Source organism: Schistosoma haematobium, chromosome 1, assembly GCF_000699445.3.
Source record: "Schistosoma haematobium chromosome 1, whole genome shotgun sequence".
Taxonomy (NCBI): Eukaryota; Metazoa; Platyhelminthes; class Trematoda; order Strigeidida; family Schistosomatidae; genus Schistosoma; species Schistosoma haematobium.
This window is the reverse complement of record NC_067196.1, coordinates 78424612-78442593: the sequence shown is the minus strand read 5'-3', so window position 1 is coordinate 78442593 and position 17982 is coordinate 78424612. Positions and strand designations below refer to the sequence as shown.

The following is a 17982-nucleotide window of genomic DNA, read 5'->3' as shown; positions in this document are numbered from 1 at the left end:
TTTGCTTTCACTGTTCAATTTCAAATATAACTATTAGGAATGACCCATTCTTTAATATCATTATAACACCTCTCGTCCCACCCAGTGAAAATCGTCTAAGTAATTCCTATGATTTATCTGAATGTTGATTAGGAACGAAGAAAAAGCTAACGATCAATATCAAGATGTAACTTTGAGTTTATATCCGACAAATTTATAGAACCATGGAATAAGCACCAAAGCGTTTCTTTTTCTTTATTACATTTTCATAGTAGATTACTAATGAAATGAAAGAACAAACGTGCTTTTTTAATAGTTTGAAGTAGGACCAACCTGTTAATAGCACAATCGCAACACCTTTGAGATGTTGTTGTGAAATATTAATTTTTCAAAGTTACACAACAACTATCGATCAAATCGAATAGACGGATATCGGAGTTCTCAGACTTTTTCAAGTTTTCTTAAATTTGTATAATTAAAAACAGCTACGTGACATATTTTAGTATATTCGATATACTAAAAATGATCACATAAACACAATTCGAGACTCACTTTACCACCTATTAATTGCCAGTCTGTAACTCACACTGTAACGTTTTGTTCTAATTTCTAATGTGTGCAAATCACATGAACTGAACTAACACATCTATGAATAGAGAGCGAGTTATTTCCTTTTACTAGCAAACATCGCATTATCACTCTGTTAAATCTTTATGAAATTCATGACTGCATAAGTGGTTGTTTTATGGATAAAATCAATTTGGATTTTCTGATGATTATTGCTTATTCAATGCATAATACTCACAAGTAAATGAACTTTTAAAAAAAACTTCACTAGAACCATTGATTCGTCATGATATCATGTATTGACTGAATTTTTGATTCTGGTATATGAGCACCGAGATCATCTCTAATTCTAAAAGTGAGAAATACTGACTGTCTAAACGAATATATACAGGTTTATATCTTATATCTAATAATGGCTACAAAATAACTTCTAAATATTCTCCTATGGAAATAATCATAACAGGGAATATAGTGATAAAGCTTAGTCTATATTTGTTTGAATGTTGAGATCATATGTAACTTAGTTTAATTTCCCGGAGCTCATTTTATCTATATAAGGTAAAGCGTTCTTTGTCTAATTGACCTATATACATGTTTCAAGCAAACAAAAAATTGTGATTACAAAAGCGTTTGTATATTTCATATCACATCATATTTACTTTCACTGAACTCCTCTAATTTACTGACTACCATAATAACCATTATTAGTGTTCTGGCTTAACAATTCTCCATTTAATTATAAAGTAATGGCAGAAAATACTGAAGACATGTATTTGATTGGGTTATTTTTTAGTAGTGAGATGACATTATGAAAATAATGTAAACAGACTGTCTATGGAATATCATGTTTCAAAGAAGAATTTCTGTATACTCATATATATATATATATATGAAGTCTTAGAGTGTTAAATCAATCAGTTTATCAGTCTTTTATTACCATTCATTTTGTTAGAAAATATATTTTTGTACTGATCCAATGATCAGTAGGCATATGTGAATCCTATAATAACTAGAGTTTTCCTTCCATAAATTTATATAATAAGTTATGTACCATTATCAGATAATTTGAATAGTTGAGATCATGAGTCAATTGAAGCTAGACCACCATAAAAAACCTGGAAGCACTGAACAACCGTTTTGTCTTATTGTAGGACTCCTCAGCAGTGCTCATCTACGATCTTGCCTCGCGAGATTCAAAACCAAGATCTTCGGTCTCGCGCGGCAAAATCGTGGACGCTCACTACTGAGGAGCTCCACAATAGAATGCAACAGCCATTCAGTGCTTCTAGGTTTTCCATGGTGGTTTAACTTCAATTGACTCATGATCTCAACTATTGAAATGACTATAATCTTAACAAATAACCTCTTCTGATATTTTATTAACAGTATTCACTAAAAAGTAACATTGCCAGAAATAAATATCAAATATCTTCATACTGATACTACCATTATCATTATTGTTGAAAATTGTTTACTATACATAATTTAAACTAATGTTTATTTTTCTATACAAAGATAAATAAATATTAACTAAATTATAGAATTCATTAAATCTAATAAAGGAAATCAAATATTTAATTAGTTTATTTTATTTAATTACTTATCAATTAATCAATAAGTCAATTAATTTACTATTTCAATTACTTTCTTATTATATTAACCATGCTATAATAATCATATAGATGTTGATTAATTGTACTGTCTTAAAAATCAGTAATATAAACTGTATATACGCTATTCTATACATATACCTAAACATACCATACTCATATAAGCATTATCAGAAACGCATATACATTTATGAGATCAAATGTCAAATAAGAGTCAGTAGTAAATTATTTTCATTACATTTAATATTATTATTATTATTACCATTATTACTATTATTATTATTATTATTCTTGATAACCATTCGTTTTTAAAACAATCTTCGAGATATATAACAAACAGTAATAATAGAAATATTGAATCTCTAACATTCCAACCATAACAACAACAACAACAAAAATTTATCAGAATAATAGAAGTTAGAAATGAAAAAAAAAGTAACATAAAGCTTAAAATAGAGAGAAATGAAACATTTGACTTTTTTTAAAAATTGATTTCATAAGAAATTCTTCTATTCTGATTTGAGTGAATGTTACATGGTTGTATAAAAATAAGTTTGTTACGATTGTTATCCGATGCCAATTTATTATTAGCCTATGGTTAAATAAAATATTGACAAGAGAACACAAAATAAAAACAGAAGGATATATTATGTTTGTGATATTGTAATCATAGTAACCAGGGACACTTTTTAATATTTTGCATAGTTTTAATCGATCACTTTTTTAAATTAACTAATCAATTTCAATCTGAAGATTAGTTTTGTCATGATCTAACATTGATTGAAAAAAGATAAGAAATCAGTTAGTGGTGAAAAGTTGTTTCATTTTAGCTTTGATGAAACAAACATAGTTTTAGCATATTATAAGGGTGTTTCTATTCTACATGTGTTGGTTACATTTTATGTTTTCATTTTTTTTAAACTCTATAGATCACTTGTCCAGTACCCCGTCTACTCATCCAAACGACCGTGAAAAACTGTTTGATTTTGGATTGCCGCCCAGTGCAAGAAAAGCTTATGGAAATCTCGGTAAGTAATAAAGAGCTTGTGGTGTGTGCTACTGATATCGAAAGTAGCAGTATGTAACGATAGTCAGGGTCAGAATGTCTGACAACAGGAGGTCGAAAAGAAAAGAATGGGAACAGAAAGCAATTGGTTTTGAAAATGCAGGAATAATGAAGTTTAAGACGACTGACTGATATTTTCAAAAGGAATAGTCAAGTTTTAGATAACTGATTGATATTTTGCGAAATAAGTATTTACTGTATGGTTCTCAGACTTTGGTAAAATGTTCTGTAATTTCGTGTTCTAATATATTCGAATGTCCCTCATCTGTGATCTCGTTCACTATAAGCTGACTAAAATAGCGTAACATAGTGTCATAACTAAGTGTTATCTGATAAATGATCTCAAAGATGGTTGTCAAACAATAACAATAATTTACATCGTTGTTTAATGTTTCTAATACATACACTGAAACACTGACAAAAATATGTGAAGGCATGATTCTTCAACTGTCAAAAACATTGTTATCATGATTGCCTAAATCATCATTTTAGCTTAAACCTTGAGGAGTCTAGGACTAGGATGAGATCATTATCGACTACTCCATAGTTTCCGACGGTTGTCTAGCTGAATTTATTAAGCAATGTAGGCTGCATTTAAATGGAGGAATTGTTACAAAACTATGAAATTTCCTATTTTATTTCATTGTTACAATGTTTAACAAATGAATGTTATTTTGAAAAGCAACGCACAAATTTGCAGAATGAAATTATTTTTTTTTAAAAAGTCATTTCACTGAATGATACACCTTTCTTTGATGTTTCATTTAGATGCTTTATCTCATTTATCCTAAAAGAGATTGATTAAAAAACAATACAACCTATTGCTAATAACTAAGTAACACAATTTGTCTTATCTTTTAGCGTTGATACAGTTTTTTTGTGTTCATTTCTGTTTATTTTTTTTCATTAGCTGAACAATCTACTAGGAAAGCCTATAGTAATATTAATCTCAGTGATACATTAACTGACACAGATGGTAAGTACATATAAGTAACTTCAATAGTAAAGTACTTTTAATTCACACTTTTATCATTTGTAATCATATAATTAATTTGTTTTAAAACATGTACAGTAATAGTATCAGAATAAATATTAATTCATTTATTACGTTACTTTCCATCAGCTGCTTGTAAACTAAAAGAATATTACAAATCATTTGAAAACAATGGTTCTGCATATCATGCACCATGTTTATATTATATGCAGGGTTCGTCAAAACAACCTAGAAAACGTTTAGAATTAAAACTTTTTATTATTCACGAATTTCGAGATGCAAAACGTTGTACATAATGAATGGCTATAGAAGACAGTTTTCTCAAGTGTTTCGACCATCGATTTTTCAACTGTTATAACATTTCAATCAACCTAATCTTTTTAGATTGGCTTAAGCTTAGTAATTATAACTCTTGATTGTATATATCCACACGGGACCATAATGTGATCACAAGTTGTTAGGTGATAAATGGACCTAGGTTCAGTGTTACATAGCACTCGTCTTCATGTTGTACCTGTAACCTTGGGAGAACTGATACTCTCTGGTGAATCCGATCTCTTATCACCCAGTTTCACAGTTAGAGACGTCAGCACTGAGCTATTCAGGCAACAAATCACCTCCCGTAGGACTTTAGTTTATTTACCATTGACTGGTCACTGGGTCGTGACCATGTCCTGTGTGTCAGATGAAAACGGAATTCTATAGATCAGTTTGCACTGTGGCCACTAGTCTAGGTGACTCTTCATCGCATGAAGTATGTTAAGATGAGGTGATGGTTGAAGGTTGTCGATTTCAAGTTACTGTGATGCTAAATACCAAAAATCTCAAGCACAAACACTGAATTTCTTGAGATATTTTCGTTCATATTCATTCTTTGGAAAAAACGAGAGATAAACATGTTGAAACTCAAGCATCTTGTGTATGATGGAGGAAAAAAATAGTTACAACGGCTAACTTGATAAAGAACTTTAATGACTGAATACAAATGGAAGATGGTGAGCGAGAAAAATATTTTTAAAATAAGTTTTAATCCATTACAATGGAAACCTATGTTCAGGAGAAATTTGTTGTAATGATGCATAATTAGTTCCGAGGATTGTTTTCTGCCACAAAATATTTCGCGCCGAATTGACATTATTATTATTATTACATGAGTGGAAAACTCAAGTGTTTACCAAACATCTAACATTAAAAAATTGATCTGGATTAAAGAAACACGTAATTTGCTTTATAAGATATTGAAAAAAGGTTAAATGTAATGTCTGTCATTAAAACACGATAGAGTATGGATTAATATGAATATCACAAACAATAGTTACTTTGATATCCCAATTAAAACTGACCAGTTAATAGGTAAATCAATGCGATACCTATGTATTCAGAGCTTACTTTACAATATGACAATATCTTCTCGTTCAATGCTTACTATAGTCTTTCTCTATCGATTACCAATTTCATATTTATTCACAGTAATACTGACTGTTAAAATATGATGTAAACTATGTCTGATGTCAATGTTTATTGTGAATAGAAAACAATAGAAATCTAAACAATCATTAGTTTTAATTTTTGTTGTTGATAGTAAATGTGGGTTAATTTAAAAGTAATCAAAAGAGAGTTTTTAGTAACTAGTGCTCTGATTGATTATTTAATGACCTTGAATTAAATATTGATTTGGCAATGATTGAATTTTAACCATATGTGCAGTTTCTATAAAATTAAAAGGTGCGTTTATAGTTTCTAAGTAAAGGTATGAAACATTTTAAAAGTTTTTATTTTTTGTCGATAATGTCTCGAAAATTTCATCCAATGTAAATAAAAATGATTATTTTGTTAATATAAAGTGTGAGTAGTAGAGAATTATAGATTTGTATATTGTTTGTAATCATATCAAACATAACATAACTTCAATGGACTAATGATCTGAACTATTGAAATAACACAAAAATGATGAATATAAATGAATTTTTCAGATACACACATTCAGTGAAGTATGATAATGAATGAATCTGTCAAACATAAGGAATGTTATCCATAGGATTGATGATCATTCATGATGTATATTCATTTAAGTTTTTATCTCGAATAATTCCTTTTAACACAAAATTAACTTTTATACCAAGTAAATACATATTGAATATGAGCGTTGCCAAGAGCAAAACTGATAATCATAGATTGCCTAATCATTTTAATCGAATATTAATTAAAAATTAATTTCAATAGTTGAGATTATGAGTCAAATCATTATGGAAAACTTGGAAGCACTGGACGGCCGTTTCGTTCTACTATGAGACTCTTCCACAGTGCGCATCCACGGTCTCGCTCACGGGACTCGAACCCAGTTGTGAGATAGTAACTCACTGATTACAATGGTGGATGAGTCCCTCAATTTCGTGGATTAATTGAAGTTAGACATTAACACCGCTGGATGCCGGCTCGGTGGTCTAGTGGTTGAGCACTCGCATGAGAGACCGGCAGGTCCTGTGTTCAAATCCCGCGAGCAGGATCGTGGACGAACACTGCTGAAGAGTCCTACAGTATGACGAAACGGTTGTCCAATGCTTCCAGGTTTTCCATGGTCTTCTAGCTTCAATTGACTCATGGTCTCAACTGTTGAAATTTAAATTACCATCATTCAGAATAAAAGCTATTAACAATGATCTGAACTTGTTCTGTTTATGTCATACTGCTCTGAATATTCATAACTATATATGAGAAATTTATATTTTGATTTTCTACTTGCTGACTGTTGTGCTTCTTCAACCTAGTGAATATTTAAAATCTAAAGGTGATAACAAGTATCTCCATAAAACACTAAAATGCTCAGTTGTACCAGTAATGTTATGCATTTATAAATATGAAACATGAAATCATAGCCTGTTTACTAAACTGAATATTTCAACATTCAAAGTATAGCTTTTTATGTTCCTTTTTTTATCGGGTTTAATACTGGCAATGATTAAACACTGAATTAATATTCATCTTCACAAAATAGAAATTATTTACATCGAAAACACCGTTTCACAAATTATACAATCATCTGATTTCAGTTACTTATAAGTAGTGTAACTAAAATATCAAATTTAATCAAAACTTCCATCAAAATGGTATTCAATGTTTGGAAACTTGAATAGTTTTCCAAAAACAGTAGATTCAAGTTTACAGCCACGATTAGTTACGAGGTCTTTGAATTAATAGAATCCCCTCTTGTTTATCAACCATCATTGACCTCATCGCGTATTTATTTGCTTCAATAAACATATCAACCAATGGAGTAGATCTTGTCACCTTATGCACGAATATGACCATTCCGTTAAAAAAAGAAAGAACTCACTAAAAATATGAATTTTCCTTTGTGAGTAGTATTTGTGCCATGAATCATGCTAAGCGATTGATAATAAAGCTTGTGAATTTATCAATCTTTCTTAATACAGAGCATTGAAAAAGGATATAATTAAGAGTAATGATCAGAAAGTTCTATTATCATATGAATTATGTACCACTGTATTTATAGTTTTTTCTCTTTTTCTCTACATACAGAGGATTATTCACAAAAAGACCGCCGATATTCATACTATGATCATTCTAGCACCAAACAGAGTAAGTTCTAACTACGTTGTTGACTATGTTAAAATGAGTCTTTAAACGAAGAATCGATTTTCAGTCAAGCCTCAGTTTTGGTTGCACAGCTCATTGATCACTAAATTAAGACCAATATCATGTTTTCCTAGTCTTTAATTACACCAACTGAATCCCATAGACTGATTCACAGTGTGATCATTGGACAAAACGACTCTCTATATAGGGTACTATGCTGAAATATTAGGTAGTTGGCAGGAAATCCTGAGCATAAGTTTCGTGCTAGGCGTACCTGTAATTCTGAGGGAAATGGCTCTCCTTTGGAGATTCAGATTCCTGTCAGTCGACTTCACTATCATAAACGTTATGACTGAGTTATTCAGGTCCCAAATGACATCCTATGGTACTGAGATATTTACAAACAGATTGATCACTAAGTAATAAAGATCTGGTTGTCTTCAATGCGCGTATATATATATATATAACTGACGTTAATACGAGTACTTAGTGAATTAATTTAGTCCTCTCATGTTATTCTAGAAAATGATAAAGTTTTTAGATTAGTTATACTATATTTTGTCTTTTAAGTGAACCATACTGTGTTATGCAGTGTTTTCCGTTTTTATGAAAAGTTGTTTATTCACACTTTGTTCGTTACTGCTGACCATCCTGACAAACTATAACTATTCAAATGATTTTCAAGAAATCTACCATTTCAATAGCTGAGATCATGAGTTGATTGAAGCTAGACTACCATAAAAAACCTGGAAGCACTGAACAGCCGTTTCATCCTATTGTGAAACTCTTCAGCAATGCGCATCCACGGTCCCGCCTCGCGAGATCCGAAACCAGGATCTTCTGTCTCGTGCGCGGACGAATCTCGCGAAGCAGAATCCTGGATGCGCACTGCTAAGAAGTCCCACAATAGAATGAAACGTCAATTGAGTGCTTCCAGGTTTTCCATGGTGGTTTGACTTAAATTGACTCATGATCTCAACTATTGAAATTACTATAAAATCCACCATTTTCAATAATTTATTTTTTCCTTGTCGATTGTATTCAATCCTATGAGTCAATAAATAGACATACGTATTCAAAACAACGTACAACATTCTTATTCGTTTTAAAAAGTATTTAATTTATCATGAATGAAATATAACTTATCAGTAACATATTTACTTATCTCTTGAGTTAATATGTCAATACTTTACATGTTTAGATGCGAAAATAGTGAAAGCAGGTTCATTCAATTGCACTGATTCTTTTAGCTATGGTAAGTAATTTATAAATTTCACGTTACTTTGAACTAATCTATTAATTGTTTATTTATCGTAAATTTAGAAGAATACCTTTGTATCTTTATATAATATTACAAATTTGTTTAGTTCGGAATATGGACTATCTATTTTTATCCCATAATATAAAATCAGTATAAATTTTAGATTATCCACACATTAATTATCTCTTGAGAATAACCCTGTATTCTACAACACCATTTCCTTGTACTTGTTGAAAAATTTATCTTGTTAAAACAAGGTTTTTCTAACATGTTTTCAAATGAGCAGCTGATATTCTTAACTAAGCAGAAAAAGATTACCTAAAACCTTTTGCATCGTCAAGCAAGTGTCATCATTTAAACAGTAATTATCATTAATTGAAGTGCTATATATATATATAGTTAGATGAGATGATTATTTTGAATAATAAGTATGAAACGCTTATTTATTTGTAATGTAATTCTAAAACACTCTTTATTATTGATATACTTATCACTTTATAACAAGCCGATAACACTATACTCATTGGAAGCAAAATTGTTTTAAAAAAAGGATAAAATGAGGCATAAAATGGTAGTTAATCTTATTCAAGTTTGTCTTTCAGTCATAACAGACTCATGGTTTACAGTCACTTGAAATGTGAAAAATGCTTTTCAAACGCAGTAGGTTTACATGTGCCTTAAGAGACAACTTTACAGAGAGAACAAATATAAGGGCCTCTCCTGATTTTTCTGAACATGATCCTGGCAATCTACTACTGAGGACGACTAGTCTTCACAAGTGCACCTTTTGGATAGTGGACGCGAAGTGAATGTTAGCAATGTATTCAAAATAATTAACAAACAAAGAACACCAATCTTACTCCGTTTTGCAGTGGCGATCACTCAAAACGTTTGTGACCTGACCTACGTATACAAAAGAAAAGTGTGATTAGCCTTCACCTCCCATGGTGACTGGTGTTTATCTAACAAACGTTATTAACTTTAAATTTCTATTCAATCCTATTCCCATACATATCCTGATACATTTATTTATTTTATTCTTTATCATGTTGAGCGATTACCCAATCACTTATTTATTCCATTGACTTTTCATAGCCTCTTTTATCTTCATTATGATTACTAGTAACTACAACACTTATTCAACTCTGCATTATGACTTACCAGCATATAAATTCACATTGTTTTTCGCTAAGTTTTTCTATGCACTTTGTATCCCTACTCTTCTCGCTAAACCAGAAAATAGTCCACTAGCACACTAGATTGACAAGTTTTCATCGTGATGTCGACATGTGGACGATACGTTCGTCCTTCGTAGCGACCATACTGACCGGATAGAAACACTTAAGCGATTTAATGAAGTTCATCGCCCCATAAAAAAGAGGTGGAATAACCCTTCTAGACGTTCTACTTACAAGTAGAATAGATGAGGTACTAAGAAGAAACTTAAAAAAGAAAACTACTTAAACTGGCCAATATAAAAAGTCCTTTAATTTTGTTACTCTACAATATATAATGAACCTGATTACGACACTTCATTATAGAATAAAGACCATATGCTCTGTAGATGTGATTGGAAAAAACAAAGGCACTGCATACTACCCTGGGAAAATGGATATTCTGAGTTGTTTATAAATAAACATTTAGCCAAGAAAAGAGAGCATAAAGAAGGCCTAACTGTGCGGAAAATGCTACTGTTTATGCGCCTGAAATTTAGAGGCGATACAACCAGCGAAATGCTAATACTCAAGTTGCACAGAACAATCCAAAGAACCTATAATGCAGCCAAACCATAATTATTATTTCCTATTCATCCGATGGTCACTCCGAGATTGAAAGCTAAATTGCCTAGATTAGCCACTGCTTTCTATATCTATCGTTTAAACTGCTCCTGTGGAACAAGTTATACTGGAAGATGTTCTAAGAATTTGTATTTTCGGGTTCGTTGACAGCTCCTAGTATGGCTAAGCATAGGTATAGTTAATAGCTCGATTTTAGCTCATTTAGTACAAACGGGCCATAGAGCTAACATGCAGCAATCATTCACAATAATATATCGCATTAACAAAAATCTGCCTAAAACCGTCAGATTGAGAATCCTTCAGACACCTGAAGCAATAACTATTTGAATCAAAAAGTCGAAGCTTTACGTCCGAACAAAATATGTTCAACCACTCCTTTGACCCTGGCCAACTTTGAGTCCAACTAATTAGTAATCATTTTTATAATTTGATTGAGGTTCATTTTTATAGGTTAGACTTATCCACACATCTTATCATTATTATTACTATTATTAACAATTGTACTACTATTACACCTGCTAACCTTCTTGAGAAATTTATCCACCTTTATGTAATAATTCGCGCCCAATTCATATTATATTACATATTACGTACTTTCTGATTTATAATTACATTAATATCTCTTTCACCTCATATTAACCATATTTGTTCTAATAATTAATCCTACAATTTTATTTATACGTATAAGCTCACTCAAGTTAACGTTTCACTCAAACATTAATGATTTATCAGTTTAGGGGTCGTGGAGATTGTTAAGTTTTTGATTGAAATCATGAGCCATTTGGAGCTAGACGACCATGGAAAACCTGGAAGCACTGGACGGCCGTCTCGTCCTAGTATGGGACTCCTCAGCAGTGCGCATCCACGACCCCGCGTCCGAACCCAGGACCTATCAGTCTCACGCCAAGCGCTTAACCAACCAGACCACTGGGCCGGCATCCAACGGCGTTAATGTCTAACCCCAACTATTTTCCATTGTACTGAGGTAGACACCTGTTTGTACCCAACACGGATTAGCTCCACTGGTCACGACTTCTCACCAGAACTCTGGGAATTTGCTCACGAAGCTAGTCACTAGTGAGCACATGATAATTATCATTTTAGGGGTTGTGGAGATTGTTACGTGCTTACAGGTTTTCCATGGCGGTCTAGCTTCAATCGACTCATGATTTCAATAAAAAAAAATTAATTATTTAGATAATTAAAATAACTCATAGTGTCATTAAATAAGGAAAAGTGAATTCAGCAAAGTAAATTTTCTTCTCGACCAAATCATTTACTTAATCTGTACGTTCAAGCTGTTCATTAACGATTTTATTTTATATTACAAACAATCGTTGATTTACATATTATAATTTTAAATGATGTACTTTGCCATAAACCTGATCACTTTTTGAACTATTAATTCGGATATATATAATTGTAGAACCTGATAAGAATTTATTGAAAAGAATATTCTTCATTCATATATCTGTCTTTTAATAGTTATACTTACTTGCTTACGTACTTACTTACTTACTCCTGTTACTCCTAATGGAGCAAAGGTCACTGACCAGCATTCTCGAAGCCACTCTCTTCTCGGCCTTCCTTTACAGTTCTATCCAATCTTCGTCAATTCTTTTCTCATGTCTGCCTACATTTCTTGATGTAATGTGTTCTTTGGTCTTCCTCTTCTCCTCCTTTGGCCTTGAGGATTTCATGTGAGGGTTCGCCTTGTGACGCAGTTCGGTGCTTTCCTTAATGTGTGTCCTGTCCACTTCCAGTGCCTCTTCCTGATTTCTTCCTCAATTGGGTCTGCTTTGTTCTCTCCCATAGTAGGTTGTTGCTGATAGTGTCTAAACATACAATTCGAAGTATTTTGTGTAGTCAGCTATTACTAAACACGTGTATCTTCTGGATGATGGGTTTCGTAGTTCTGCAGACTTCCACCTCATACAGTAGAACTGTCTTGACATTTGTATTGAAAATCCTGACCTTGGTATTGGTTGAGAGTTGTTTTGAGTTACAGATGTTCTTCAGTTGTGAATATGCTGCTCTTGCTTTGCGGATCCGCGCTTTCACGTCTGCATCAGATCCACCCTGTTCATCAATGATGCTGCCCAAATATGTAAAGGTTTTTACATCTTCCAAATCTTCTCCGTCAATTGTGATTGGATTGGTGCATTCTGTGTTGTATCAGAGAATCTTGCTTTTCCCTTTGTGTATATTGAGACCTACTGCTACTGAGGCTGCTGCTACACTGGTCGTCTTCTCCTGCATTTGTTGTTGCGTTTGCGATAATAGGGCCAGATCATCTGCGAAGTCTAGATCGTCCAACTGCCCTAATAGTTATACATTTAATTGTAATTCTAGGTTGTATACAACTGATAAGAAACTGTAAACTAAACTAATAGATTGAAAACTTTGTTATTCTTGCTCAGTCTAAATTTATCAAGGGATCTAATTGTATAAAATTATTCAATCTATTGTTATAAGTATACAAAATATTGTCAAATGAACACAGTTTCTATCATAATCTTAGTCACTATCATATATTCAACTTTGTTATCTTCTTACATCAAAACAATTTATTCATTGTGCCATTTCTTTGTGCTTATATCCTAATTTTTTTGTTTTCTATTCGTTTTATGATGATACACAACTTATTTTTCAAAATTTACCGTATGTTATCTTAATTCTGTAACTGTTCAATCATCTATCTTTTATGTTACATTGGCTACTTACTATTTATCAATGATTACAATATTATTCAATTATTTTTGAATTTTCTTGGTTAGTTTACATTTTCTTACTTTTATATAACAACCTTTAGTAACGTTTTTATTTCTTCATTAAATATTTCATTATAAATTGGCTAAAGTTAAAGAAATTAATGAATATTTCTCCACTAATAGTTGAATTCATCAATCGATTTAAGCTAGTCCATCAGTGGAGTTCAATCATGTCTGTTATGAAGCAGTTACTCACTGAAGACGATGGTGGACAATAAGTGGAGTTAAACATTAACACCGTTGGATGCCGAATTAGTGATCTAAAAGTTAAGCGTTCGCGCGAGAGATTGAAGGTCCTGGATTCGAGTCTCGTGTGCGGAATCGTGGATGCGCACTGCTGAGTAGTCCCATATTAGAACGAAACAGTTATCCACTGCTTCCAAGGTTTCAATGGTGGTCTAGCTTTAATTGACTCATGAATTCAACGGCGAGACTATAATTTATGGACGACCTTTGAACTAATCTTTAGTGACCTTTAGAAATAATAACCAGTCAGAAAACACTTAGTATAGGGTAAAAATATACTATACAAAACCAAAGAATTAAACTGGATACACTTTTTCTAAATGACTCAACAACTTGTCAAGGTTAAAAAAGAGGTTCAGATACTCCGAAATCGTAATACATATGGTAGAGGAAATCGTATATGTTGCTTCATAATAGTGGGCCTCTGGAGTCATGATAAAGTCGCAAAACCTCTTCCAGCCTCGACCATATAGCTTCAAAATTGTTTGTTTGCACTCCGGTTGTTGAATCCACAAAATAACGCTTGTGGATAACCATACGATGCACATAACCAAGTCTATGTAAGCATCTGTACGCTCTCCAATCATTCGTATATATTGTAATAGCCGGCTGCAGCCAGTGTTACTGGTGCTTTTATGATCCAATTCGCAACAATTGTCATATTTTACTTTAGTCTGAATTTAGATCAAGAGATAAAAATCCTATTCCAGCAAACTTCTTCCTCCAACATATATTACATCGAAAGACAATATCATCACTGAAATCTGCACAAGGTTCACAAGTCATTTGATTACCACAATCACAAACAAAGGAATTTTTCAGTTGTCCCATCTGTTGCAGCTGCTCAACTATCACACTTTCTCTAAAATCCTCTATGAACCAATCATACGTAAGTATCAGGTATCAGGCATCGTAATCTTGAAATCCTTCAAACGCTTTCATCAATTCAACTATGAAATTACTTAAATTTCCACAAACCATCATTCTGATATCTTATTAAAGTTTATATAGAGTTAAATAATTAGAAATTTACATAACTAGAAGTTTAGATTAACCTTACCAAACAACAAAATATTTACTATTTTTTTATTAAAAAAAAACTGATAAACACTCACAAATGTAGATAAAATTGGTTTCTGTGCACTAGGCACTACTGAAATTTTTTTTTATATAAAAGCATACACACAAAAATATATTCACGTATATTAATTATAAAGATACATTAAACTGACATATGACATTCCTCTGTGATTTATTAAGGTGGAATTTTGCTTTATGTTGTTCTTTTTTCAGAAAAAAAATGTTAACAAAAATCAATCAATTTTTTTCTTTCTGGATTTTTTCTTTATTTATTTGGCTTTTATTGATTGACAGTGTAGTTTTTTCTTATCATAGAAAAAAAGAAAAAAAAAGAAGATTACCGAAAATAACTAAACAGTCTTGGAATGTATAAAATATTTCTAATCAAAGCATTTATCACTATAAGAGTTGTGGAGATTATTAAGTTTTTGATCGAAATCATGAATCGATTGATGTTAGACTACCATTGAAAACTTGGAAACACTGGATTGCCGTTTCATTCTATTATGGGACTTCTCAGCGATGTTTATCCAAAAACCGGCCGTCTAGTACTTCCAGGTTTTTAATGGTGATCTAACATCAATCGGTTTATGATCTTAATCAATAAATCATTTATGTCTATATTAATGAATATTTAAAAGATGATAATATAAAATTATAGTTATATTAATTTACAAAATGTATTACCAATTCAAGTAGGATGAATGTAGTAAGAAACAAAGACTTAAATCAGTCATCAATAAAACGTATTGTGCAGCAAAGGTCATCATCAAAGAAAGAACAAGGTGCATGCTTCATTCAAAATCTAAAAGACATGAAAACGATTGTGTCACATCCCACTGTGTTTACCAATTTAAATGTGTATGTGGTCACATATACATAGGGAGGAGCAATCGTGAGCTCAATATTAAGGTGTGTGAACATCTACCAAAATGGCTGCAGAAACAAATGCAATCAAATGACCCAATATGAGCAGAGGATCCATCAACCTCTATTGCTAAACATATAATTGAAACAGGTCACAAGATCGATCTAAACTCGGCTTTTGTGGTGTTGTATAAAAGTGTAAAAGGGTGTATACTAAGGTTTATTGAAGCCTTAGCCATAAAAAAATTCAAACCCCCTTTGTGTGTTCAAAAGCAGTTTGTTCATACCTTAAACCTATCCTGATAATATTGACTTATTATCCAGAGTGATTAGGTGTTCAATTGTGTTCTTACTTACTTACTTACTCCTGTTACTCCCAATGGAGCATAGGCTGCTGACCAGCATTCCCCAACCCACTTTGTCCTGGGCCTTCTTTTCTAGTTCCATCCAATTCTTGTTCATTTTTCTCATGTCTATTTCCATTTCTCGGCGTAATGTGTTCTTTGGTCTTCCTCTTTTCCTTTGGCCTTGAGGATTCCATGTGAGGGCCTGTCTTGTGACGCAGTTGGGTGCTTTCCTCAATGTGTGTCCTATCCACTTCCTGATTTTTTCCTCCGCTGGGATCTGGTTTGTTCAAAAGCCCCAATTATGTTCACAGTATTATTATTACTCTTATGATTATCCTTATCTCCTCTTACCCCGTTTCCAGTCTAGTTGACCTTTTATTTTCTTATATATAAATGCTCTTAACAAGTATATATTGTGTGATCAAATTGTTCGAAATGTATTGCACTAATATGTATAATCTTCGTCTTCTTATTACTTTATCGAAATTTATCAAAGGGACTAATTTTAGTAAGAATAATTTCTATTTCATATACACCTATACATTGACTAAATGAAATGAATATTTTCCTTGTATTTGTACTTTATATAGTTTAAGTTTACTATCTATTCTATTGGATAGTTTACTTAATAAACATAAAAGGATTGTGAAAAACATTTAGTTACTGTTTTTCTTTTTTTTAACGTGATGTATAACAAAATTACAAATTGTACTCAAATGGATTGACAACTAATAATATTAGATTGAAAGTGGTAAGATTAATAAGGATAGGGAAACAAGAAGTTAAATTTAATATTACTATGGGAATTTGAAATAATGAAGTGGATATGATCTGGATGAGAATAATTGACTTGAACATATCTTTCACGAAGATAGATATTCAACAGCTGATTGAATTGCAATTCGGTTTATCTGTTTTACTGAATGTTTGCGCGTAGAGATTGGTGACTATTTATATGTGTTAATAAAACTGTGAATTACACTGATTATACAAAGAAAATAATGTTGCTCAATTCTAAATAGAATTTGTTAGTTCTACCTCCGTACATACATAAACATTGTACAATCAGTAGTTACAAGTTTAGTCTCGTAGATAAAACAACTCTATATTCAAAATCAAAATGTTGCCATATATTCTTCTTCTATCTTTTTCATACAATTGTGTTTTTCATAATAAAAAACATAATCGTTAACATCTGTTTGAAACTTTAAAGCTTAATGCTCAGGATACCTTTTGAATGATAAATTAAACTATTGAAGTAATTACATCAGATTGTCGTTGATTTATACTGGATATATATCGATTATCAACCTGTGACGACATATTACTTCATGTTTTTAGTCACTATGTAAAATATGTTTGTATTTACATTTGGTTTTCTATCTCATATACTATACAATACTTTTGTCAATAAGATATTTTTTTTCTTTTTTCTATAGAAAATGGTTCAAGTGACTGGAATTCAAGTAATTATCGTCACTTTCCACGATTCAAACCTTCTGTAAGTTCATAAAAGCATCCTATATTTCAGTCTATAAGTTTACTTAAACTTCAATGTTCAATCTTTCTCTTTTTTGACAAACTCTTAAAGATGTTAATGTTTCAATATGAAAATCACTGAAGTTTAAATGAATAATTCTATAGAAATGAAGTCCCAAATATATAGAGTACTTTAAACGTTTAACTTGATTTTTATTGTAGTAAGACAAAGTTGATCAATGAAACTGATATTTTCAAAGTTTAATTACCATATTACTAAGTGATATAACTTTTATTATCAAATTTAAAATTAGTCCCA

General features: G+C 31.7%; 1 protein-coding gene across 2 annotated transcripts in view; it reads left to right on the top strand.

The window, feature by feature from the left end:
- MS3_00002189 (uncharacterized protein) overlaps window positions 1–17982 on the top strand; it is a 58776-nt gene that overhangs the window by 7188 nt on the left and 33606 nt on the right. For both annotated transcript variants that reach the window (XM_012940284.2, XM_051209758.1), the window contains 5 exons: window positions 3086–3184; window positions 4133–4198; window positions 7757–7816; window positions 9015–9068; window positions 17624–17685. In XM_012940284.2, the coding sequence (XP_012795738.1) occupies window positions 3086–3184; window positions 4133–4198; window positions 7757–7816; window positions 9015–9068; window positions 17624–17685 (341 nt within the window). The remainder of the gene's footprint in view (window positions 1–3085; window positions 3185–4132; window positions 4199–7756; window positions 7817–9014; window positions 9069–17623; window positions 17686–17982) is intronic.